Here is a 24,691-nt window from a genome sequence, read left to right as displayed (position 1 = left end):
AGGTAAGCCCTCCCACAGGGGAAAAGCGCAAAATTTCAGCATTTTTAACGCCCCGAGAGACAGCACAGTGCGTGGCACTGCGCACCAGTGGGGAAACTGAGGCCGGGAACGGGCTAGGTGGGTGCCCGAGGTTCACGCGGCCCCTCCGGCGGCGGGGGGCCTGGGATGCGGCGTTGGGGTGCGGGCCGGGGCGCGCGCGTGTGCCTCGCGCGCCCAGGCCCGCGGCTCCGAGCTCGGCTGTCGCAGCGCGGTCTCCGGAGGACCGGGGCCGGGGCGCGGGCGGCGCCAGTGCGCAGGCGCAGCGGGCGGGAGGGGACGCGCTCGGGGCGCGCGCGCGGGGCAGCAGGCGCCCCAACTCTGCCCGCCGCGCCCCGGCGCCTCGCCGCCCGCCCGCCCGCCCGCCCGGCGCCCCGGCCGGCGAGGGGCGCGCCCGCTGCATGGCGCTGGGATGGCGGGGGCGCCGCGCGGCCGAGGCGGCGGCGGAGGCGGAGGCGGCGCGGGCGAGTCTGGGGGCGCCGAGCGGGCGGCGGGGCCGGGCGGCCGGCGCGGGCTGCGGGCGTGCGACGAGGAGTTCGCGTGCCCCGAGCTGGAGGCGCTGTTCCGCGGCTACACGCTGCGGCTGGAGCAGGCGGCCACGCTGAAGGCGCTGGCCGTGCTCAGCCTACTGGCGGGCGCGCTGGCCCTGGCCGAGCTGCTGGGCGCGCCGGGGCCCGCGCCCGGCCTGGCCAAGGGCTCGCACCCCGTGCACTGCGTGCTCTTCCTGGCGCTGCTCGTGGTCACCAACGTCCGCTCGCTGCAGGTGCCCCAGCTGCAGCAGGTCGGCCAGCTCGCGCTGCTCTTCAGCCTCACCTTCGCGCTGCTCTGCTGTCCTTTCGCGCTCGGCGGCCCCGCCGGGGCCCACGCCGGGAGGGCAGCGGTGCCGGTGGCAGCCGACCAGGGCGTCTGGCAGCTCCTTTTGGTCACCTTCGTGTCCTATGCCCTGCTGCCCGTGCGCAGCCTGCTGGCCATCGGCTTCGGGCTCGTGGTGGCCGCCTCGCATTTGCTGGTCACGGCTACCTTGGTCCCCGCCAAGCGCCCACGTCTCTGGAGGACGGTAAGTGCCGCGCGCGCTCCCGATCCGGTCTGGGACACACCTGCCCGGGAGGGACTGGGAATGCGGGGAGGAGGGCGCGCATCGCCAGGTTGGGCAGGTGGGGAAACTGAGGCCCCGAATTCGAGGGGGGACGTTCAAGGTCACTCAGAGAATTGGGGACACAGTGGGGGCTGGCACCCTGGGGCCGACTCTTTTCCGAGTTACAGTCCACAAAGCGCTCCTGGGTGTGGAACGTGGAGACCGGTAGACTAGTGTAGAGAGGGCAAAGATTGGCAAGGTCAGGCAGCTGGTGAGCGGCCAGGTGCGGCCAGAGCTCGGGTCCGACGCTGTCTGTCTGCGCCCATCCCCGCAGGAGGGACGAAAAGTAGGCGCGGGGAGCAGGCCAGGGCAGGCAGGATTCCTGCGGGCTGTGCGCACAGCCTAGGGTGCCTCTCCCTCACGCTTGGCGCCTGGAGCCCATGCGGCGCTCGCAGAGACCCCCTCCCAACCGTGCCGCCATGGGGGAGGTGGGAAGGGGGCAAGGACTTTGGCCCCCTCCAGCCACCCTGGCGCCCAGTTGTGGACCCGTTTGGGGTCCACAGGGACAGGGTTTGCCAAGGTCGCACAGGGCTGTGGTCTCTTCCGACCTGCTCTGCCGCAGCCGGCACCCAGGCTCGCAGCGCCTGAACTTTGTCACTGTCTTTCCCTCGCGGGCAAGATCGTTGCGAGGATCCCATGCCGACTGCTGCCCGTGGGCTCCTCCCCAGCCCAAGGACCCCAGAGGTCTGAGGCAGATGTCTTGCCGCGTGGTGCTTTCGGAGCTTTTCCGTGCAGCCCAGCCTATCCCACCTGGGCTTGGAGGGCCCTGAGGGAGGGTTCTGTTTCTGCCTCTGGCTGCATTTTGGCAAGAGGGCGGGGTGGGTGGGGTGGGGTGGGGGAGCCCATCGAGGGAGAGAAAGGGGGAGATGGAGGAGATGGGGTGAGGAGGGGAAGCTGGACAGATCTGGCTTTGGGAGGAACAGCTGGGGTGGGGGGAGTGATGGGTGTCAGACAGCTGGGGCTGGGGCCCCACTAAGGACCCACCACCCGAGGACCAAGGGAGGGGCCCCCAGACGGTGATGTCCGGGATGCACAGGGTCAGAGAGGCCATGGGACACACAAGAGTGACACAATGCTGGACCTATATTTCAGGGCCCAGAGAGGCCAGCCTGTGGTGAGGGCTGGGAGGGGAGGAGGAGGGAGTATGTGGAGAGGGGCTGGGGGGTGGGGGGAAGAGAGGAAGGGAAGTAGGGGTGAAGGCCGGAGGCAGAGAGGAGGCAGAGATAAAGGCAGAAAAAAGGGAAGAGGGCCAGAGGGCTGCGTGCCCCCAGGGAGGGGAGGAAGGTGATGGGAGGGGGGAGGGGGAGGGGAGGGGGGAGGGGGAGGGGAGGGGGGGAGGGGACGGAAGGGGGAAGGGAGGGGAGGGGGAGGGGAGGGGAGGGTTTGTTTCTCCAGCAGGCCTCCTATGGGCTTTGAGTGCGGCTTGTTTGACCTTCGCAGGGGGCACCCCTGTATCTCTCCCCCAACAACCCTCCCATGTGTTGTGGTTGTCCCTCTCCCCCCCCACAGCCAGGCCCCCCCAGCAAGGACAACTTCCCTACCAGGACCGGGAGAGAGGCCAGGTCAGCTGCAGGTGGGGAGGGGGCCTGGACAGGCCTGGGCTGGGGCCTGGCTCAGTTCTGGTTGCACCCAGGGCTTCAGTCAGCTGCTTCAGTGACAGGCAATACTATTGTCTTCTTTTTTAATAACCAATGCTTTATGTAGCCTGTAGTCATTCCTTTTAGAGAATTAAAAGATTAAAACAGAGAGGGGGGAGGGGTGCGGGAGGAGGGTCTGTAAAGGTGCCTCGGGCACTCAGAACTCTGCCCCTCCCCCAGGATAAGAGGAGCTCCTGTATTCTAGGAAGAAAGGGAGACCATCCTGGGGGTGTGGGAGTCGTAGGGAGCAGATATCTGGGCTTCACTGCCACTGGCTGTGATTCCCTGGGCAATGCAGACCCTTCCTTTTCTGAGCCTCAGTTTCCCCACCTGTCTAAAGGGCATCGCAGCTCCCCTGTAGGGCTGTGGTGAAAGTTCGTACTGGAAAAGCACATATTTGAAATCTCAGGCCCCTTCTGAATCGTTTTGGCTTCTTTAGAATGTTCATATTCAAACCCATGAGTCTGTACAGGTGGTGGTGATATTGACAGATAGATGGGGATGGATGCAGAGAAATACGTGGTGATCCGACTGTATGGTGCCCCAGGGATCCTCCCTTCCAATTAGAAAATTCTGGGAGTCTGTGAAATCTGTCCTTGGTGAGCTCTGCAACTTGGTATTTGAGACCAGTGAAGAAGATAGCACCCACGTTTCCGAAGCATGTCCGCTGCTAATCACGCTTCACCGCCTCCCTGCCATCTTGCAGTCCACTCACCTGCTCACAGCGCTGCTCCCGCAGGATGGAATTTGGGGCAGGCAGAAGCCCTGCAGGACACAGGGTAGAGGCCAAAAAGCGGCAGAAGAAGGACTGGATGAATGAGGCGGTCTGTGCATGGGTGCCGCCTTTGCTGCCTATATGCAGCGTGTCATATGCTCGCCGGAGAAAGCGCGCTCTGGGGACTGAGACCGGGGTTCAAGTGTGGGCTCCCAGAGCCTCAGGCCCTCCGCAGGGAGGCTCTAAGGCTTTCTTGCAGCAATCCTGTGCTGCCCTGGTGTGTGGGGATCTGGGGACGCAGCCGTGTGCCTCTGGGCTCTGTAGAGCCGGGGCCAGCCCAGTTGCTGGGAGGCCGAGGTGGACATGCAGAAAGCCGGCCACGTGACTGCACTGCTGAAATTTGGGGGCCTCCACCCTTCCCCGAGAGGGTGTGCCTGCTGCTTTCCGCTAGAGCAGAAGGAATTTGGGGGAAATGGCCTTATTCCCACCTGGCCCAGCACCAAGGAGGAGCCCCATGAATGTGGACCGGACTGGGTCCCCCCCCCCAGCCCCTTGCTTTCAGGGCCCCCCGGTTGTACCTAAACACAGTCAGTCACTTTTATTTAACTGGGCAACGTGTCAGAACTGAAGGCATCACGTTCAGAAACACCTGAGGCCTGCTCAGAACCAGCAGCGGTGGGCAGGCTGGAGGGCATGGGGTGGGGGGGTGAGCACAGCAGCCTGGGGGCCTGGGGCTTCGAGGGTGGCGGAGGAGGGGAGGGGGAGATTCCAGATTTGTCCCTTGTGGACTGACAGAGCCTTGAGGGGGGAGGCTCTGGGAGGAGGTGACTGTGCTCAGGGACAGGTTGGCTGGGGAGTGGCGGGGAAGTAGAGTCAGGGCAGTGCCTGTGAAGGTCATTGCCGGGGAGTGACGGTGGGGCAGGAGGGGTGTCTCTGGAGAAGGGTTGCTGGCTCAGGGTGCCTGCTCTGTCCCTCAGGCGCCTTGCCTGTGACGGGTGCAGGGCGCAGAGCCCCAGCTTCCACCCTGTGCTGACTCTCTCCCCAGGGCTCCCTCCCGGATGCCCGCTTTGTGGGCAGGTGGGTCAGGATTGCTGTCTTTTTTCAGAGGGGGGATAGCGAGGGTCCACTGCAGTGCATTGCAGTCTGGTTGCCTATCCACGTAAAGGAAATGTGTTTAGTGCCTGAACCGCAGAAAGGGTAACAAATCGCCGCTGTCCTGGGCAGCTGGGAGCTGGCCAGAAGTCCCCTTGCCCCTCCAGTTTGGGCTGAGCCCTTGAGGAGAACGTGAGTGCTGGCAGGTGGAGCCACGTGACCGCTGTCAGAATCACCATGTGTGCTGGCTGTACCGGCCGCCACACGGGCTTGGGCAGCCCATGCTTCGCGCCCCTATGTGTCTCCCACCCCTCCTTCCAGACCTGTGCCCCTCCCTCAGCCCAGCGCCTCCTCAGGCGGGGCCCTCCCCCCCCCATGGCCCCCTGCTCCACTGGCTGGCCCTCTTCCCCTCTGGTTCTCTGCATCTCCCCTCACCCCGCCTCCCTGGACCCTCTCCTGACCAGCCCGCCTCTGCAGCCGTGCCGCACAGCCGGCGCCTCACCCCGGTGGGGCCCCTTCTCCTCTGGCTGGGCTCTTTCCTAGGTGGGGCCCCTCTCCTGCTGCACGTAACCCCCCAGCCTCCTGACTGCCCCCTATTGGTCCCTCCCTCTCCCTCCCCTGCCCTGGCTGGATCCCATCACCCGCTGGCTCACCTGCCTTGGCTCCCGTCGCTGGGCAGGGCTCAGCCCCACGGTGACTTACTGCCCCGGCTTCCCACCCCCTGCACATTACAGCCCGGCTGCTCCCTGAGCCTTGGGCAGTGTCCAGTGGCTCCTCCAGGCCTCCAGGTTCATGTCCAGCGGGCATCCCACAGGGCACACCTGATTCCCCAACCCCCTTGTCTGCTGGGCGGTCCCCTCCCTAAACCTGGTCTGTTTCCATCACAGCTCTGTCATCCTCCCGCCAGGGTAGCCTGCTCAAACTGTAAGAAGACCTAGAGCTGCCTACACCAGGGCAGCAGGAACTGGGGCCTGGGTGAGGGGGAACCGTCCTGGCGTCGGGCGAGGGTTCCCACCTGTTCCCCCTCTGGGCGGTCCTGTGGGCCCCAGGCTTTCCTTTGTGGCCGCAGGACCCCCAGACTGTCCATGTGCTGGAGTCTGGCCCCCCGGTGGACCTGGTGGAAGGGACGGGGACCAGGCGAAGCAGACATGGCTGTGAAGCCTCGCAGCTGCTCGGGCTGGGGCACCTTCTCTGGACCGTTCTGTGATCCACGTTTGGGTGCCAGGCCCCGAGCTAGGGGACCAGACCACCTGCCCTCCAGAAAGTTAGTCTTTGGGGACCCCGATCAACAACTGGAACTGCAGTGTGTGCTGGGGGTGTGTGTGTGACCTTCGGAGGCAGACAGGGGGCTCCGGGTGGCCTCCTGCGGACAGTGCGCTCCAGCCAAGTCCTGGATAGATGAGACCAAGGGGCTGCTGGACCCTGGGGCTGCAGGTGGCTGCCTGAGGGACTGAGCTGGTCACCACGGGGCCAGGGAGGAGGGCGTGGAAGAAAGGGCAGGTGCGGGGAGGCCCTGGGGCTCGGGCCACAAGGAATATTTGCAAGTCTCCCTCAAGCGGGTCCTGTGGGGAAACGTCCCCACCCGCTGCCCTTTCCGTGGGCTTACAGTGGTTTTGGGGTGATGCCCTTCTCCCCTCACATCTGTGAGGTCCAGAGGGTCAGGGCCCAGCCTCTGGGTTGACGGGTCTCCTGCTGGCTCTGTGTTCCTGCAGGCTTGGAGCCCAGAAATGTCCTCGGATCATTTCCTGACCCAGATGGGGTGGGTCGGAATTCCCAGCACCGCGAGGGCTCTGCTCCGAGCTGTGGTGCGGTGGGCAGGGGACTTACCCTGTGCCTCAGTTTCCTCCGAGGTCACGCCCGTGGTTGTGTAGGTGCAGGTGGCCCTCTGGGACCGTGGCTTCCCCGCAGCGTGGGCCAGCACTCAGTGAAGTGGGAGTCTCCTCTTGTCATCACAAATTGAGCGTAGCCTGTGACCTACGAGTTTTCCCTACCTTGGTCACCCTCTGTCTGGTCTTGGTCAAACGCTGAAAGAGACGCACAGGATGCCGGTGGCAGGCCGTCTGTCCAGACTGTGCCCTTTGGGTGTTCCCATCGCTTCCGGCCGGTGTGCTGTTGGGAGCCCTCCCGTAGCACAGCCCAGCAGCGGCAGCCAGAGGGCTGTGTCTGTGCCGAGGCCTCCCCAGGGCCAGGGCTTCGCTCGTCCACGTGCCAGGCTGGGCAGGGGCTGGCGGTGGGGCAGGAAGGGCCGCATGGCAGCCAGGAGGCCTGGGCCACCACCCCGCCCCTGCACCTCCAGGTGAGACCCTGTTCCCGGACTGCAGGCACCTTAGTTTGCACCGAGGGGCTGAGCCAGGCAGGCAGAAAAGACCTTCCCGCCCCTAAAGTGCTGGGTTCCGCCATGTTTGAGGATGTGAGTCACATGTGGTCCGTCGTCTCTCTCACGCGCATGTGCACGCACACATACAAACACACTCAAGTGCACACTCACACCCACACAGCACATTCACGCACATTCCCACTTGTACGCACGTGCTCTCACACTCACGTGTGTACATGCATGCACACACAAACACACACCCTTGCACGCTCACACAGGAACACACCCACATGCACACTCACAGGCGCGCTCACACACGTTCACGCAACACACTCTGATTATTTTTACTGTTTTCCGGGTGGACGTGTCTCCCCCGAGGGAAATGGGGCCCGGGGCCCTCCAACTCCACGACCAGTGCATGAAATGACACCAGGTCCCAGGCTCTGCCCAGGTGGGGAGGTCGGGTGAGGGGGCCGTGTGTGTAGGACTGAGAGCCTTGGGGAAGACTGACAAGGGCTGGGGCCCCCACCGGCTGTGTCCCTCTGTCCTCTGTCTGCTTTGCGTCAGTCCAGGCAGGGCAGGCTGGGCTTCCTCGGGCTCACGTCCACGTGCGGGGTGTGGCATAGGGCTGACGCGGCGTCCCCACCCATTGCAGGCTATCCTTCACTGCCGCGTCTGCGGCCCTCCGGTCTTCGTCCCCCCTGCATCCTGCTCTGTCCCCTTCCCTCCTGGACCCTGTCTTCTTGGATTGGAGAGTGGTGGTATCTGCCTTGATACCGAGCTGTCAGGGTTCTCTGGGCGGGGCTGTGCAGAGCATGCCTGTAGCTCTGGGGGCGGGGCCTCTGCGCGCGCCTGCGCGTGTTGTGGACGTGTGCGCGTGCACGAGTGCACACGTGTAATGTACGTGCCTGTGTGTGCACACGTAGGTGCCCGTGTGTACACACGTGCGTGCATCCTGGTGTGCAGGGGTGTGAGTGTGTTCACGCAGGTGTGCCTGTGTCAGGCTTGGTACAGGGTCTGTGGTCTGAGGGCCCACAGCCTGGGCGCAGGGACAGCAAGCAGGGCCGCTGTGTGTCTAGGTCTGGAGTCGGGGGCACTTGCCGAGGTGGGCAGTGCAGCTTGGAAGGGGGCCTGGCCAGGCAGTCACGGCTTGTGGGGATCCTGTGGGCAGCGGGGCTGCTGCAGGCCCAGAACCAGGGTGCTTATGAGGGACCCCAGGTGAGGGGCCCCTCGTGCAGGTAGGTGGAGGGGATGTCCAGGTGAGGGATCCGGGTGCAGGGGGACAGCATGCCCAGGAGAGTGACCCTGGGGACGGGACTCCCATCCGTGGTGCGTCAGGGTCACTGGACATGCTGGGTGCTCCCTCCTGCTGTCCACACCCTGCAGAGGGGGAAGCCCTCCCTGTGGGCACGTTCCCAGTCTGAAGGCAGCTTTCTCGTTTGATTCTGAAGTACAGAGTGACTATATCAGGGTCCAGCTTTTCCTTTGCTGACGTAGACCCTGGCTTCCCGGGAGCACAGCTGACTCTGATGCATGGGTGGGTCTTGTTCATGCAGTGGCTCGTATGGGGCCCAAGGCACCATGTGCCCAGGGTGGGGGATGTCAGATGCCACACTCTGGACAAGGAGAATGACCGACCGCAGCAGGGCCTGCCCCCTCGAACCTGGGACGTGCCTGGGACCCTGGCCCTCCGGCCGGCCCTCCTGTGTGGCCTCTTGTCCCGTGCACTGTCCCCCTAGTGCCCTTCTCAGCAGCTGCCTGATGAGCCCGTGTGAGACTGCATTCTTCCAAGGGTGCTTCTCACATCTGCACTGGCAGTCTTGTGCTGCACGTGAGCATCTGAGGGAGGCGTCCGCTCTGGGACACTCTGCCCACTGCTGCTGGGAGAACTTGGTCGTGGGCATCGGTGGGAGGGGGAGCCTTGTGCTGGAGTGATGACCTTCTGTGAAATCGTTAGCGCATTTTTCTTAGTGCCTTTGCCTAGTTCCCTTATGGGAGAGACACTCTCTTGTTAAGGGAAGGCGTTGCCTCCTGAATCAACCGTGGCCAAAGGGATCTGAAATGTGTGCTCTTTGAACTTGTTTTGCAAGGTGGCTGCTTTCCCAAACACGTGCCCTGCTGCGTGGATGAGAAGCTCAGTGAGCACATCTGGGGAATCATTGGTTTAGCCTAAGGATTTGGAAATATCTCTGATGCTTTATTTTATTTTTTTTAATTTTTAAAAAAATTATTTATTTTATTTTTTTATTTTTGGCTGCGTTGGGTCTTCATCGCTGCGCGCAGGCTTTCTCTAGTTGCAGTGAGCGGGGCTACTCTTCGTTGGGGTGCGCAGGCTTCTCATTGCGGTGGCTTCTCTCGTTGCAGAGCACGGGCTCTAGGCGTGCGGGCTCGGTAGCTGTGGCTCGCGGGCTCTAGAGCACAGGCTCAGTAGTTGTGGCTCGCGGGCTCTAGAGCGCAGGCTCAATAGTTGTGGCGCACGGGCTTAGTTGCTCCGCGACATGTGAGACCTTCCCGGCCCAGGGTTCAAATCCATGTCCCCTGCATTGGCAGGCGGATTCTTAACCACTGTGCCACCAGGGAAGCCCCTGATGCTTTATTTTAAAGCAGATCCTTACCTGCAGGAATCACAAGTGGTTCCTGGGTACTCACTGTGTCCCGGGAGCACCCTGTGTGGTGGGACCCTTTTCTGAAGTCCAGTTTGTTCAAGGGTCAGAAATGGGCAGTGGGGTGAGATCTTCTTTGTGGATAGAGTCGGCGTCCAGGTGTGTAAAGGTGAATGGAGGCGCTGAAATACTGCAGGTGCTGTGGATGGGTGGGTGGGACTTGGAGCCACACGGTCCTGTGGCCCAGCTCACTCGTGCACCAGCAGGTGGGGTGAGCCGGGACCCCAACACCAGGAGGTGCCCTTGATGAAGATGCCGAGGGTTACATAGCACTGCGCCTGGGTCCTCCCGCCCCTACCTAGGTGTGGTGACCACAGCCCAGCGGGCCTCAGCCTTGGGGCTTAGAAACCCAACGGCAGGAGCTCACAAGAGCCCATCAGCATCTTTTAAAAAATAACTTGTTTTTATTTTATTTTTATTACGGAAACTTCAATCATACACAAGAGTAGAAGGACCAGCGTGGTGATTTCTTGGGTAGAAGCCCTCAGCTCCAACAGTTACCGACATTCTGCCCTTCTTCTTTCAAAAGATGGTAGCCCTAAAATACTTCTATTAATTGGAAAACAGAGCTAAGAAGCAATTACATTAATTTGACAACACACCTGTGAGTGATGTGGAAAAGCCAGCTCTGCTTGAAAAGACAAGAGCGCCACCCGGCTTGCGGTGACTGAGTAGAGGTGGGAATGAATGGGTCCCCCTGTGAGCACCCTTGGAAAGGAGGTGAGAGGGACCCAGGGGTCTTAGGGCCTGGCCCACAGACCAAACGCACAGTGGCTCTGCAGGGTGGGGTGGGAGGCACGTGGGGAGTCAGGGGGTGGTGGAGCGGGGGGTGGGTGCGTTGGGCAGCAGCTCCCTCCTTGTCTTGTGACCGCACTGCCCTCTGTGACTGAGGAGGACATCCTCGAGCCGCACCCTCGAGTCCACACACCTGGCTTCTCTGCAGGACGGGCCCCGGGTCCCGTGCTGGGGACAGTCTGGGCGGCAGCAGATTGAAAATGGATCAAGTTCAGTGGAGGAGTTTGAATGCTGAGTAGGGGTGATATTGGGGTACCTCGGGATTGGGGGGTCAGGAGGCCGCCGAGTGAAAGGAGGGGAACCCTTGCGGGCAGAGGCATCAGTGAGCGGGAGGAGTGCCGAGGGGAGAGCGTGGGCTCCCCAGAGCTGCGTGCTGCGTGGGCCGCGGGGGCATTTGGGGTGCGACACGCTCTGTACGTGGATGGGGGAAGGGGGACAGGGGAGCGGCCGGCCTGGGAAAGTGGGCAGAGCACGGGGCTCCTCGGGTCTCAGGCCTGCCGTGGAGGCGGGACGTTGTCCTGGAGACCACGAGAGTGTGAGAGCAGCGACCAGGGGTGTGGGTGCAGCAACTGGGGGTGTGGGTGCAGTGACGGGGGGACGATCTTCTGCAGATATTTGAACTCCTTTCCAAATTGCCATGAACCTTTTAAAATTTTTGTTTTTTTCTTTGTGGCGTGTGTGTGTTATTTCCCCTTATGAAGGGTCCCTCTGAGGACACCAGGGGCACACGTTTCCCGTTTAACTGCCCAGCTTGTAAATCTGAAGTGTCTGCCCTTCCTTCCTGAGGCCCTTTGGGGATGGGGCAGGGCCCTCCGGGTGGTCCAGGTCTGACGCAGGCGCTTGTGCTTTCCCTGTTTGGCTTCTTCTGTCTTTACATGCTTGGGGCTGACCAAGCGCCCTGCAGAGGAGCCTCTGCGGGAAGCCCAGCGCAGCGGAATTCCACTGGGGGACAGAGCGTCGGGGGTGTGAATGTCTGAAACTCAGCGCACACGTGCTTCAGCACCAACGGGGTGCTCGGCTCTGCCTCTCAGCTCAGCCCCCCGTTCTGAGATGGCCCCTCAGGAGATGGGGAGTTTGGGGGGCAAGGGTCCCAGGGGCGAGCTGGGCCCTGTGTCTACACTGGGCGTGGTCACTGTGCTGGGGGACTCTTAGCCAGGTGGGATTATGCCCCACCCGCCCGGGCCCTGTGGAATTGGCGCGAGCGTGGGGTCTCCCTTAGGGAAGAGGTGCAGTGCAGACCACACTCCTGGGTCCACGTGGGGACCAGGCCGTGAGAGCCGCAGCAGTCCTGGTGTCATCGTCCCCTGGGAAAGCAGCCCCAGGCCGGGTGTGGTCGTGCTGGTCACTTGTGCGCCAGCCCCGGCCCAGCCTCGGAGCCCAGAAGCCAGTGGTCAGGCCCCGGAGGAGGGACTTTCTTCTGGATTGCTGTCTCCCCATGCCAAAGAGACGTCCGTTTGGCTAGTGTCCAGTGCTGGGGGGTCCCCCTGGGGTGGGAGCCCTTGGACATCCCCATCTGGGAGGAGGTCCTCTGAGGGGCACCGAGACGTGGCACTAGTCTTGCCCGGGCCAAGTGGCAGTTTCCCACATGGGCCTTAGAGGTGCCCGGGCACAGTTCCACTGCTGCCGACTGCCGTCCGTGGCAAGAAGCCGTGGGCTCCCCTGGGCTGGGCAATTCTGCCCGGACTGGCTGCTAACTCCCCTGGCCCAGGTGTTGTCTTGGGGCCTTCCCGGAGAACCCGAGGGGTGATCTGCCGCTGTTTCCTTCCTGTGCTGAGCAGTGAGTGATGTGGGTGCCCATGGGCTCGCCAGGAGTGCAGCCGGGCTGGACTGGGCCCGAGATGGGATCACTGCTGCAGGAGTGGTGGGTGATGCCTCCCGACGCCTCCTCCCCTGACTCTCCATCCCTCAGCCTGTGGGCACCTGCATCTCTGAGAAGCTCACGGTGACCCCCGGCCTGTCTCCCTTGTGGTTTCTGCACAGCAGGTGCTAAACCACGTGGTCACCATCTTCAGGGCACCTCCGGCCGGGCCACGAGTTCAGAGAGCTTCATGGGAGGACTTTTTTTTTTTTTGCTATGTCATGAGGCACGTGGGATCTTAGTTCCCCAACCAGGGGTTGAACCCGTGCCCTCTGCGGTGGAAGTGCGGAGTCTTAACCAACCACTGGACTGCCAGGGAAGTCCAAGAGACCTTCGTGGGGAAAGGAAAACTCCTGAACCCTGGGGAAACCCCGGGGGTGGCCGGTTTGGATCAGTAGATGCATTGGGCGTGTGAGGAAGCTCCCGTCTGGCAAGGTGCGGAGGTGGGGGGGACACCTGGTCCTAATGGTTCACATTGGGGGGGCTCCAGGTGGGAGGGCCCTGGGGGTTCCCAGGGTGGGGTGACAGGTGGTTGGCAGACGCCCTCCCCCAGTCTCCCTGAAGCGTCCCTTCCCACCAGTGATCCCATTTTAAGAAATCCCTTTGATCGGATGAATGGATACAGAAGATGTGGCACATATATACAATGGAATATTACTCAGCCATAGAAAGAAACGAAATTGAGCTATTTGTAATGAGGTGGATGGACCTAGAGTCTGTCATACAGAGTGAAGTAAGTCAGAAAGAGAAAGACAAATACCGTACGCTAACACATATATATGGAATCTAAGAAAAAAAAATGTCATGAAGAACCTAGGGGTAAGACGGGAATAAAGACGCAGATCTACTAGAGAATGGACTTGAGGACACGGGGAGGGGGAAGGGTAAGCTGTGACAAAGCGAGAGAGGCATGGACATATATACACTACCAAACGTAAAATAGATAGCTAGTGGGAAGCAGCCACATAGCACAGGGAGATCAGCTCTGGGCTTTGTGACCACCTAGAGGGGTGGGAGAAGGAGGGCGGGAGGGAGACCCAAGAGGGAAGAGATATGGGAACATATGTATATGTATAACTGATTTACTTTGTTATGAAGCAGAAACTAACACACCATTGTAAAGCAATTATACCCCAATAAAGATGTAAAAAATAAATAAATCAAAGAAGTCCCTTTGCTGAGCGCTGCTGGAGTGGGGGGCAACTCCCAGCTCACTGCAGGGGTGCGGAGAATGTGTGGTTCTCCTGTGGGATGCAGGGCCCACAGGTGGTCTGAAGTGGAGTGCAGTGGAGTAGGGGCTTATGCCACTCAGGTTTCCTAGCCGCGGGGGAGGTGAGCTCTTCGGGGGAGAGGGAGAACAGCTGCTTCCCCCCGAGTGGGCTCCAGCCGAGCCCAGTGAGGGACGCAGTGGCTAGTGGGCGGGGGGCAGGGGGAACGTCTTTCTGCTGGGCAGACGAGCAGTCCTTGGCCCTTGGGAGGGGTACTGACCACACACATGGCAGGGGTGTGTGCGTGTGTGTGTGTGAGAGACCCAGGGCCCTGGCAGATGAGGACAGACTGACTGGTCAGTCACCTTGACACACACACACACACACACACACACACACACACGCACACACACACACACACACGCTCTTTTATGCCCCCCAGGGACTCGCCATTCCTTTTTGTAATCTAACCCCAAAGATGGCAGGAAGGAAGCTAAGATGATGAGAAAATCCCAAAAGGGAGGTTTCTGATCTTCTCAACTCTACTTTTAATTTCAAGGGCTGGAGTCCACCTTTCACATCCTCCCGTGCAGGCCTTTCTGAAGGTCCCCTCACGCGGGCTCTCATGGCTCCAGTGGCCCCGCCCCCTCCTCCAGGGCTGGCCCTGCCGGATCCCTGTGTCCAGCCAGTGCCCAGGATCTCTGCTGCCGTTGCAACAGTCTGCTCACGTTCTGCCTGTGTCGCAGCCACTCCCTGACTCCTTGGCACGTGTGATGGGGTCCTTGTCCTGAAACCCTGCTGCCCTGAGAGCGTCCTGCTGCCCCTGCCCTGCCGCCCCTTCCACACTTCCCACTAGGCACTTGTCCCCACCTGCCCTGGGCCTTGTGTGCAGGACAAGGGGCGGGTGAGGCCCCGGCCATACCCCGACCAGCCACAAGCCCGGCAGCCCTGAAGCCCATGACTGCCACCACCCGTGCAGGGCCCCCAAGGCCCATCCACCCAAGGCCTGGATCCAGAGATGTGCCCGTGGCCTGGCGGGCCCTGGAGTTACGTGCCTGTGTTTGGGACGTCCTGGCCTTGGGACCTCGGGGAGATTTAACCTCTCTACGCCCGTGTCTTCCCCATAAATGGCAGGCCTCATTTCCGGGCTCACCCACCTGCCCAGGGCCTGCTTGGGGCCTGCATGGTGCCACCTTTGCTTCAGTTTGTAGCAGTCCCTGCTCGTGTGGCCTCCTGGAGGTTTACCTTCTGCCTCCTAGTAAAGGTAGGCCTGCCCTCCTCCCATAGCCCCTAGAGTCCTGAACAATGGGTTCTCCTCGGTTAAGTTACTGATCTCACAGCCTCTCATGGGTGTGAGATGGGGCTTCCCTGGTGGCGCAGTGGTTGAGAGTCCGCCTGCCGATGCAGGGGACACGGGTTCATGCCCCAGTCCGGGAAGATCCCACATGCCGCGGAGCGGCTGGGCCCGTGAGCCATGGCCACTGAGCCTGCGCGTCCGGAGCCTGCGCTCCGAGGCGGGAGAGGCCACAACAGTGAGAGGCCTGCGTACTGCAAAAAAAAAAAAAAAAAAAACATAATGATGCAACGTTCAGGTGCATGTAAAGGGGTGGGGGGCAGTGAGCCCTGTTGGTTGTGCAGGAAGTGAAGCTGCCGCGGCCTCGTGCTGAGCGGCAGGGGGAGAGCTGAGGGCAGCGCAGCGGGGCCTGGGGGCCAGGGTGGAAGGTGAGGGTCTTGAACGAGCTCTAGGGCGGCGTGCCAGGCAGGGAGCAGGGACGTGGGATGGCGGAGTGCCGGCGGTGTTTAGAACTCTTGGTGCGCAGGAGATGCTCACTTGACGAGGGCTCCCAGCCCTGCCTGAGAAACTAGCCAAGACCTGGGCATGTGATTCCATCTGCAGGGCGTGTGGGGTTTGGGGGGCAGCGGGCGAGGGCCCTCCGGCTGGAGAGCAGTTGTGTGCCTTCCTGAGTGCAGGCCAACTGCAGGGATGTAAACGCCTGAGGAGGAATTCTCCCCCCAAGTCTTTGCCCTGTGTCACAAGAGTGGCAAAATATTGGGAAGTGCTGCGAGTACCATCGATACGTCACGGTTAAGAGAAAGATGCGCTTCGTCGTGGTTTCCTGCAGTCACTGAATCAGTGATTCTGAGCACACGTCTGATCGACAGAGTGGGTGCCCCGGAAGTCCCCAGCTGGGCCACTCGGATGAGGGGACACAGACAGAAGGTCTAGCCCCCCTCCCCCCGTGCCCTCCAGGTGGTGGCCTTAACCTCCTGGCTGGGTCTGTATCTTTGTGGTCACTGTGGACTCAGAAAAGGCCTCCATTCCACATGCCAGACCAGGCCTGTTTGTTCTCAATCCAGCCTCAGAGCTCATCTCCTCCCAGCCCCGGCAAGGCTCGCCTGGCCCTCTGGGACCTGGAGTGGCCGGGACAGGAGAGCCCTGCCTGCCACAGGGGACATCTGGACAGTTCATGTTGACTGATGACCCCACGCGCCCACCCACTGCACGGTACCAGCTTCTCCCTGCTCTACACTGGCCTTCCCAAGGGGCCGGGGGACCCCCAGTGCCCACTGTGGGGTGGGGTTGGCTGCCTGCCCCGTGGGCAGAGGCTGACGAGCTGCCGTGGCCATGCACACCTGTCGCCAGGTGATCTCATCCTTTTCCCTGCAGTGCTTCCTCTGCTGGCCGTCTGCCCAGGTCACGGGGCCTGCAGGGCAAGGGCTTGGGAGGGGGATGCTCCTGCCAGGCCTGCCCCGCACGCTCCAGTGCCGTTCCCTGGGCTGCGTGATCTGGTCCATGTGTGCATGTGTCTGTGGGCTGTGTCCCAGCAGCTCCCACCAGCTCAGCCTGCCCCAGAAGCCACGTCACTTTCAGACACTAGGACACGTTGATGCCTTGCCTCTTTGTTTTTTTTTTTTTTATATTTTTCCCAGTCTAGCTCTTATATTTAGATTTTTGATCCATTTTTTAAAATAAATTTATTTGTTTACTGGCTTTTATCTTTGCCTGTGTTGGGTCTTTGCTGCTGCGCGCAGGCTTTCTCTAGCTGCGGTGAGTGGGGGCTACTCTTTGTTGCAGTGCGCGGGCTTCTCATTGCGGTGGCTTCTCGTTGCGGAGCATGGGCTCTAGGCACGCGGGCTTCAATAGTTGTGGCATGTGGGCTCAGTAGTTGTGGCTCGCGGGCTCTAGAGTGCAGGCTCAGTAGTTGTGGCACGCGGGCTTCGTAGCTCTGTGGTATGTGGGATCTTCTCGGACCAGGGCTTGAACCCATGTCCCCTGCATTGGCAGGCGGATTCGTAACCACTGCGCCACCAGTTAAGCCTGATGTCTTGCCTCTTTTGTGCCTCTCTTGATCGTGGAAAAGCTGGGGTCCCTCCCCACTGCCCATCTGACGAGGCATATGAGAGTTGGGACACAGTCTTATCAGGTCTCGTCCGAGACAGCCTGGAGAGAGGTTGGGCAGTGCAGGTGGCAGCACAGGTGTCTGCGTGTGAGTTCTCCCTCTGTCCCTTTCCAGCAAGGTGACGGGGCCCAGCCCCCTCACCACCCCTGTGTCCTCAGTTATTCATTCAAGAAATACCAGGCACCTGGTATGATACGAGAGGCTCTATTCCAGGCTCCCGGATCAGTCGTGGACCTGACAGACTGAGGCCCCTCGAGGGCTAGACAGCATGCAGGGAAGGTGACAAGTGAGTTAATGTTCTATAACGTGTTGGAAGACGGTAACTGCTAAAAACAATAGAAGGAAAGGAAGAAGGAAAGCAATAGGACTGGTCAGCGGGAGAATACTCCAAGCCCAGGTGAGAGCGTGTGCATTTGTAGACACAGGGGTCGGGTCGGCTGTTTCGAGAAGGTGCCTTGTGAGTGGAGGCCCTGGAGGTCGGGGGTGAGCCAGGCGCTGTGTGGGAAAGGGGGTCCCACCCAGGGACGCAGGGCAGAGGCCCTAAGAAAGCAGGCGAGGCCGGGGGGACACGAGGAGGACAGGATGTAGGGGCCTCTGGCCTGGGCCACGGAGGGCTTTGAGCACAGGAAGACTGCAGGTCAGGGGTTCAGGGCAGAGGACCGTGCGGGGAGCCTGCAGAGCTGGGAGAAGCACAGGGCGGGTTAGGAGGTAGCTCGGCAGCCAAGCAGCCGTCGGCAGCGGGGTGTCAGCGCCCCGTCTGTTGGAGACGGAGCCGGGAGGATTTGCTGGTGGGGGCAATGGGCCCAGGCCTGAGCGGCTTCCAGGGGCCTGGGTCTGCTGAGGTGGGAGAGGCTACTGGGGTGAGTGCTGGGGGTGACCAGGGGTCCTGCCAGGGTCTGTCCCATGCAAGGTTGGGCTGGGGAGGGGCACGGCTGGCTGGTCCAAGTGAAGGTGTCGATCTGGGGTCTGGCACAGGACTGGGCTCCCGAGGTGAGTGTGGATGAGGCATCACGAGGGGTGGAGTGTGCGGTGGAGGGGGGTCCAGGTGTGAGGCGTGGGCCAGAGGAGGCTGGGGAAGGGGCCAGGGGAGGGGAGCTGACGGTGGGCTGGGCACTGGGACCTGAGCCTGGGCTCAGGATGTGAAGGGGGCCCCGCCCAGGGCAGCTGTGGAAGGGAAGGCAGGCTGGGGTGTGGCCCAGGCGGGATGAGGTGAGGCCTTTTCAGGAGTTTTGCTGGAAAGGGGAGAAAGATGGGCTCGCCCGGGAGAGGAAGAGGAGTTAAGAGAAGGATCTCATTTTCAGGGGAAAGAAATAATCAGACGCTTGCTGTCGAGGATGATGGTTGGAAGTTGCAGGTCCCAGCTGAAGTGGGGAGGGGGGGCCCCCGCGGGCAGTGGGCAGTGGGACCGGCTGGGCTGGACAGAGGGAGGTCCCCGGGGGAGGAGGGACAGACGAGGATTCCCTTGTGGCCGGAGGAGCACCCCAGTCACAGGGCTGTGCACGGAGCTGGCTTCGATTCCAGAGTGTGAGGGGGCAGGGGGCTGTCCTGTTGGGCTGTGGAGTTTCAGCTAGACAAGGAAGAGAGCTCAAAGGGCAAGCCTTCCAAGGGTGGGAAAGGTGCAGGGTTGAGGTCCTGGCAGGGCCCTGGCATCCAGGGCAGCGTGGGCGCTGGGAAGGTCCTCGGGGGCCCAGATGCTGAGGCCCGATGTGCGGGTCTGCTGGGTGTGCCGCGCCCTCTGCAGCGGGGGGCCCTGCCCTTACTCAGGGCCTGTGTGTGTAGTGCCAGCAGGGATGCCGTGGGGTTGGTGAGGACTTGGCAGTACCAGGACGCCCTGTGGTCCTGCGGCCATGTGCTCTGGGGTGTGGTACTCAGCCTCCACCCCGGCATGTACCCTTCCCCGAGCTTAGAACCCTCTCAGCCTGTTACCCCCATCCCCTCTCTTCTGGTGCGGGTGTGAACCAACGCCCTCTCTAGGTGACCTCTGGGCCGGATTCTCTCTGCCTTGTCACCCTCGTCCCTGATCACTGATTAGGAAGCCCATCTTGATAGCTCTCTGTGCCCCACGGGGGCAGGGGCTGCGCCTCTTGTCGCTGCTGTGTGCCCGTCACCGTGGCTGCTGGTCTGGGGGTGTGTGGGAATGCAGGGGGGCAGGTGTGCCGGCAGCTTCTCGTGGACGGCCTCCTCTTTCGCTCTCCTGCGGGAAGATCTCTGGGGCGCGGGGAAGCACCCTGGGTGTGTGAATGTGAATGCAGAGCACCAGGCAGGGGAGACCTGCCCGCTCCCCAGATCGCTGCTTCCGCCTCGCCCTGCCCGCCAGACTCCAGCTGTGGGGCGTGCCGTGGGGCTGTTTTCCATGTGAGCAGCTCACACGGTGTGGCAGGGCAGCTAGGTACTCAGTGACCGCGTGGCTGGGCCTTGGTGTCCCTGGGGGGTCACCATGGCCGGAGTAAAGGGAAGGTGTGAAGAAGGTGGGTGTAGAGGAGGTGACAAGGTGGGGCTCCCGGTGACCCAGCCCGCTCCCACTCTGCTCCTGAGTTTTCCCTTGACCAAACTGCCCAGCCTCTGCTGGCCCTTCTGCCCCCAGCCCATGCCTCACGTCTCTGCCCAGACCTCAGTAGGGATCCGCACTCCCCCCCTTTTCTGCCATCGGCCACCTGAGGCCCTGCTTTCTGGAAAAGCCGCATCTGCCAGGTGTGACCTGTGGCGTCCTGCACCCTGTGCTGAGCTGACCCCGGACGCCTGGCCCCTCAGTTGGACTCCTTATGCTCCACCCGACTGCGTACTCCGCTCGACAGTGACAGCTGGGGGCTTCACTGCAGGGGTCACGGAAGCTGTGGGGCTGACGGGCTGGAGGGCATCTCGGGAGAGGTGTCCTGTGTGTTATATGTTCTGCATGTTCAAAACCTTAAATAGAGGCTGGGAGGGGCGTGCAGAAGCCACAGGTGATTAAGGGTCTGCTGGGAGAGAAGCGCATTTTGTGCAAAGACTCACTATCGTTTGAATTTTTAGAAACGTGTTCACTACTGCCTGTGGGCGTTTTAAACACGCTCAGTACGCATTTAAATATTGACTCCACCAAACTACAATTTATTGTTTCGTATACGCCGGTCTTCCCGCTGCCACCAGAAAAGCGCCTTCCTCTACAGACTGGGATGAGCTGATCCCAGAATACGGCAGGTGGCCCTTTAGACGCAGAAAACACTGCGTGGTACGGGGGCCAGTGCAGTGCACCGGGGTGCAGCCAGTGCTGGCCACTGTGCCTGTGAGAGGTGGCACAGGCGTGGAAGATGCGTTTGTGTTCCAGCCCCGCACCGGGTTAAAGCATGGACGCTCCAGCTAGCGGGACGCTCAGATTTGGAGGTGTTCAGGGGCACAGCGAAGATGATCAGGGTCACATGGAGATACTCGGGGTCACATGGAGATGGTTGGGTCGCACGGAGATGCCCAGGTCACATGGAGATGCTCAGGTCACAATGAGGTGTTCTGGGTGACAGTGGGCACCATTTTTTTTTTTTTTTTTGTGGTACGTGGGCCTCTCACTGTTGTGGCCTCTCCCGTTGCGGAGCACAGGCTCCAGACGCGCAGGCTCAGCGGCCATGGCTCACGGGCCCAGCCGCTCCGCGGCATGTGGGATCTTCCCGGACCGGGGCACGAACCCGCGTCCCCTGCATCGGCAGGCGGACTCTCAACCACTGCGCTGCCAAGGGAAGCCCTCTTTTTTGTTTTTAATCAACTCTCCTTCACTGCTTCTCTCCAGAGCTTTCCATGTTGCCTTTGTGGGAATAACCACTCTGTCTTCACGTTCAAAACTTCTGGGTGTAATGGTTTCCTCGGGCTGTTGTAACTAAGTGCCCAGACTGGGTGGCTTAAACAACAGACATTACTTCTCACACTTCTGGAGGCTGGTTTCTCCCGAAACCTTTCTTCTTGGTGTGTCGACGGCCATCTTCTCCCTGTGTCCTGTCTTCCCTCCGTGCGCGTCTGTGTCCTGATCTCCTCTTCTTATAAGGACACCAGTCATGTTGGATTAGGGCCCAGCCTAATGGCCTCATTTTAACTTGATTACCTCTTGAAAGACCCTGTGTCCAAATACAGGCCCACGCTGGGGGGTTAGGGGTGAGGACTCCCACGTGAATTTCGGGGGACACACCTTGCGTCCTTTCCTACTGTTCCGTTACGTGACAAGCTTATAGCACAGGTGACCCCTGCACAGGGTGAGGGATGAGGCCTGGCTCGTGGCCATGTGAAACCGGCTTGGCACTGTGGGTCTGGCTGGCGTAGTCGTTTCATGGGCTGGTGGTCGGAGGACGCGTAGGAGCCTCTGCTGAGCTGGGCCCTGTGTGTAGCCCTCTGCAATGTTCTCTCCCCTCCAGCTCGGTGCCAACGCCCTGCTCTTCCTTGGCGTGAACATGTACGGCGTCTTCGTGAGGATCCTGGCTGAGCGCTCCCAGAGGAAGGCCTTCCTGCAGGCCCGGAACTGCATCGAGGACCGGCTGAGGCTGGAGGATGAGAACGAGAAGCAGGTCAGTACCCGGGGTCTCGCCCTGAGGGACATGGGGGGCCCGGGGCGGGGGGCATAGAGCCGCACAGCCTTCTCACCAAGGGCACTGGGAGGGAGGCCCAGCCTGGCCCGCCTGGGAGTCGCGTAGGGGCCTCAGGCCCCCGCTGGCCCCTCTGTCTCTGTGGACCAGCCCCCTCAGCTGGTCGGAGGAGAGGGGACAGCTGCGTGGGAGCAGAGGCAGAAGAACTGCCACCCGTGGTCATCCCTGGGCTTCGGTGTAACTGTGGGTGACATAAGGCATGGGGCTGTGGACGAGACGCCCAGGAGGCAGGCCTCAGTGGAGGCAGAGGAGAGCTGGCCTTGGTGCCGCTGGAAGGGGCTGAGTTGCTAGGAAGTGATGGTCACCCTGTGAGCCTCACACCCGCAGCTTGGCCTGAGGCTGCAGAGCACCCTGCCCGGCTGCTGCCAGGCCTGCTGGGGCAGCTGCACTGTTCCCTGTGATCTAAAGGCTTGGAGGGAGCCGGGTGGGTTCCCACTGCCCCAGCTACCGTCCCCTGCATGTCGCGGGCTCACCGCTCTCGGCGGTGTTTGCTCTGCTGCTGTCCTGGGGCCACGGGGATGCTCCAGGAGCCCTGGGCGAGGCCTTTATCTGGGAGCACCCGGACTCCTGTACTTTCCCAAAGTGCTTGTTTTCCCGGGGTAGGGTGGATGGGATGGGTTTATAAACGAGATGCTATTATTATTGTGAATACAAGGCGTTAAGAACAGACTGTACACTTAAAAATGCACACGCACATTTCCATTTGTAGGTGTTATAACGATGCCTAGTATTTACAGTAAAAGTTGGCCATCACTTAGAAATAGATGGCGCATGTATGTTTAGATCGTGTGTGGATCAGCGGGTGGCTCTGTCTGTGGGTGGTGTACGTGTGGGAGATGTGTGTCTGTGAGGCTGTGTGCATTCTTGCGATGTGCATGTGGGCATGTGTGCTTGTGGATATGTGGGGCATGTGTGCACATGTATATGTGCGTGTATGTGTGTGCATGTCTGTGTGGGTATATACATGTGTGTGGATTTGCATTCACGTGGACTGCGTGTGTGCATGCCTGTATGTCTCTGTACACACCGTGTGCACGTGTGTGCACTTGTGGGCGTGTGTGTGTATGTGCACGTGTGGATGTGTGTGTATGAGTGTGCTGGCACCCACATGCACAAGTATAAAGAGCACGTCTCCTGGGCTGTGCGCTGAGCGTTTTCCCATGCCAGCGTCATCGGCGCTGATGGGGAGTCTTCGGTGCTAAGAGACCCTCGAGCTTGGTGTCTTATTACGTTCATCACCTCCACGGGATCCCAGAAGTGACTCTTCAGAGTCCTCTCCCCTTAAATACATCGCCTGAAGTACTGGAAGAATCAACGTGGGGGCCTTCTTGTGTGTTTCTGAATCTTCCTTTGCTTTCTCTGTATTTTTCTGTCCTCTCCATCTCCTTTCAAATATCTTCCTTTCCCACTTTCTTCAAAAAATCACTTTCTTAAGAAAAAGTATTTATTTTTACTGAAGTATAGTTGATTTACAATGTTGTGCTAGTTTCAGGTGTACAGCAAAGTGATTCACTTATACGTACATATATATCTACTTTTTTCAGATTCGTTTTCCACATAGGTTATTATAAAAAAATATTGAGTAGGGTTCCGTGTGCTATACATTAGGTCCTTGTTGATTATCTGTTTTATATATAGTAGTGTGTATATGTTAATCCCAAACTCCCAGTTTATCCCTCCCCCCCTTCTCCTTTGGTACCCATAAGTTTGTTTTCTATGTCTGTGGGACTATTGCTGTTTTGTAAATAAGTTCATTTGTATTATTTTTTTATTTTATTTTTTTTGTGTTACGCGGGCCTCTCACTGCTGTGGCCTGTCCTGCTGCGGAGCACAGGCTCCGGACGCGCAGGCTCAGCGGCCATGGCTCACGGGCCCAGCCGCTCCGCGGCACGTGGGATCCTCCCGGACCGGGGCACGAACCCATGTCCCCTGCATCGGCAGGCGGATTCCCAACCACTGCACCACCAGGGAAGCTCCATTTGTATTATTTTTTAAGATTCCACATGTAAGCGATATCATGTGATATTTGTCTTTCTCTGTCTGACTGATTTAGTATGCTAATCTCTAGGTCCAGCCATGTTGCTGCAAATGACATTACTTCATTCTTTTTTATGGCTGAGTAATAGGCCATTGTGTATATGTTCCACATCTTTTTTTTTAAATTTAATTTTATTTATTTTTTTATACAGAAGGTTTTTGTTAGTTATCGATTTTATACATATTACTGTATACATGTCAATCCCAATCTCCCAATTCATCCCACCTCCACCACCCGCTCCCCCACCCCGCTTTCCCCTCTTGGTGACCATACGTTTGTTCTCTACTTCTGTGTCTCTATTTCTGCCTTGCAAACCGGTTCATCTGTACCAGTTTTCTAGATTCCACATATATGTGTTAATATCTGATATTTGTTTTTCCCTTTCTGACTTACTTCACTCTGTATGACAGTCCTTGGGTCCATCCACGTCTCTACAAATGACCCAATTTCGTTCCTTTTTATGGCTGAGTAAATTCCATTGTATATATGTACCACATCTTCTTTATCCATTCATCTATTGATGGGCATTTAGGTTGCTTCCATGACCCGGCTATTGTAAATAGTACTGCAGTGAACATTGGGGTGCATTTTGAATTATGGTTTTCTCTGGGTGTATGCCCAGTAGTGGGATTGCTGGGTCATATGGTAGGTCTAGTTTTAGTTTTTTAAGGAACCTCCATACTGTTCTCCATAGTGGCTGTATCAATTTACATTCCCACCAACAGTGCAAGAGGGTTCCCTTTTCTCCGCACCCTCTCCAGCATTTATTGTTTGTAGATTTTTTGATGATGGCCATTCTAACTGGTGTGAGGTGATACCTCATTGTAGTTTTGATTTGCATTTCTCTAATAATTGGTGATGTTGAGCAGCTTTTCATGTGCTTCTTGGCCATCTGTATGTCTTCTTTGGAGAAATGTCTATTTAGGGCTTCTGCCCATTTTTTGATTGGGTTGTTTGTTTTTTTTAATATTGAGCTGCATGAGCTGTTTATATATTTTGGAGATTAATCCTTTGTCCTTTGATTCATTTGCAAATATTTTCTCCCATTCTGAGGGTTGTCTTTTCGTCTTGTTTATAGTTTCCTTTGCTGTGCAAAAGCTTTTAAGTTTAACTAGGTCCCATTTGTTTATTTTTGTTTTTATTTCCATTACTCTAGGAGGTGGGTCAAAAAAGATCTTTCTGAGCCTGTGCTCCA

At 59.4% G+C, this 24,691-nt stretch overlaps 1 protein-coding gene across 1 annotated transcript in view; it reads left to right on the top strand.

Annotated features, from left to right (window-relative positions):
* The first annotated feature begins 383 nt into the window (after positions 1–383).
* The window catches only part of ADCY1 (adenylate cyclase 1), a 118,307-nt gene continuing 93,999 nt past the window's right edge, over positions 384–24,691 (top strand). The window contains exons 1-2 of the mRNA XM_060020138.1: positions 384–1,093; positions 21,231–21,380. Of these exons, the coding sequence (XP_059876121.1) occupies positions 449–1,093; positions 21,231–21,380 (795 nt within the window). The 5' untranslated portion in view covers positions 384–448. The remainder of the gene's footprint in view (positions 1,094–21,230; positions 21,381–24,691) is intronic.

The sequence above is a fragment of the Delphinus delphis genome, chromosome 9, assembly GCF_949987515.2.
Source record: "Delphinus delphis chromosome 9, mDelDel1.2, whole genome shotgun sequence".
NCBI classification, from domain to species: Eukaryota; Metazoa; Chordata; class Mammalia; order Artiodactyla; family Delphinidae; genus Delphinus; species Delphinus delphis.
Note: the sequence above shows the minus strand (reverse complement) of the source record. Positions and strands in the feature narration are given on the sequence as shown.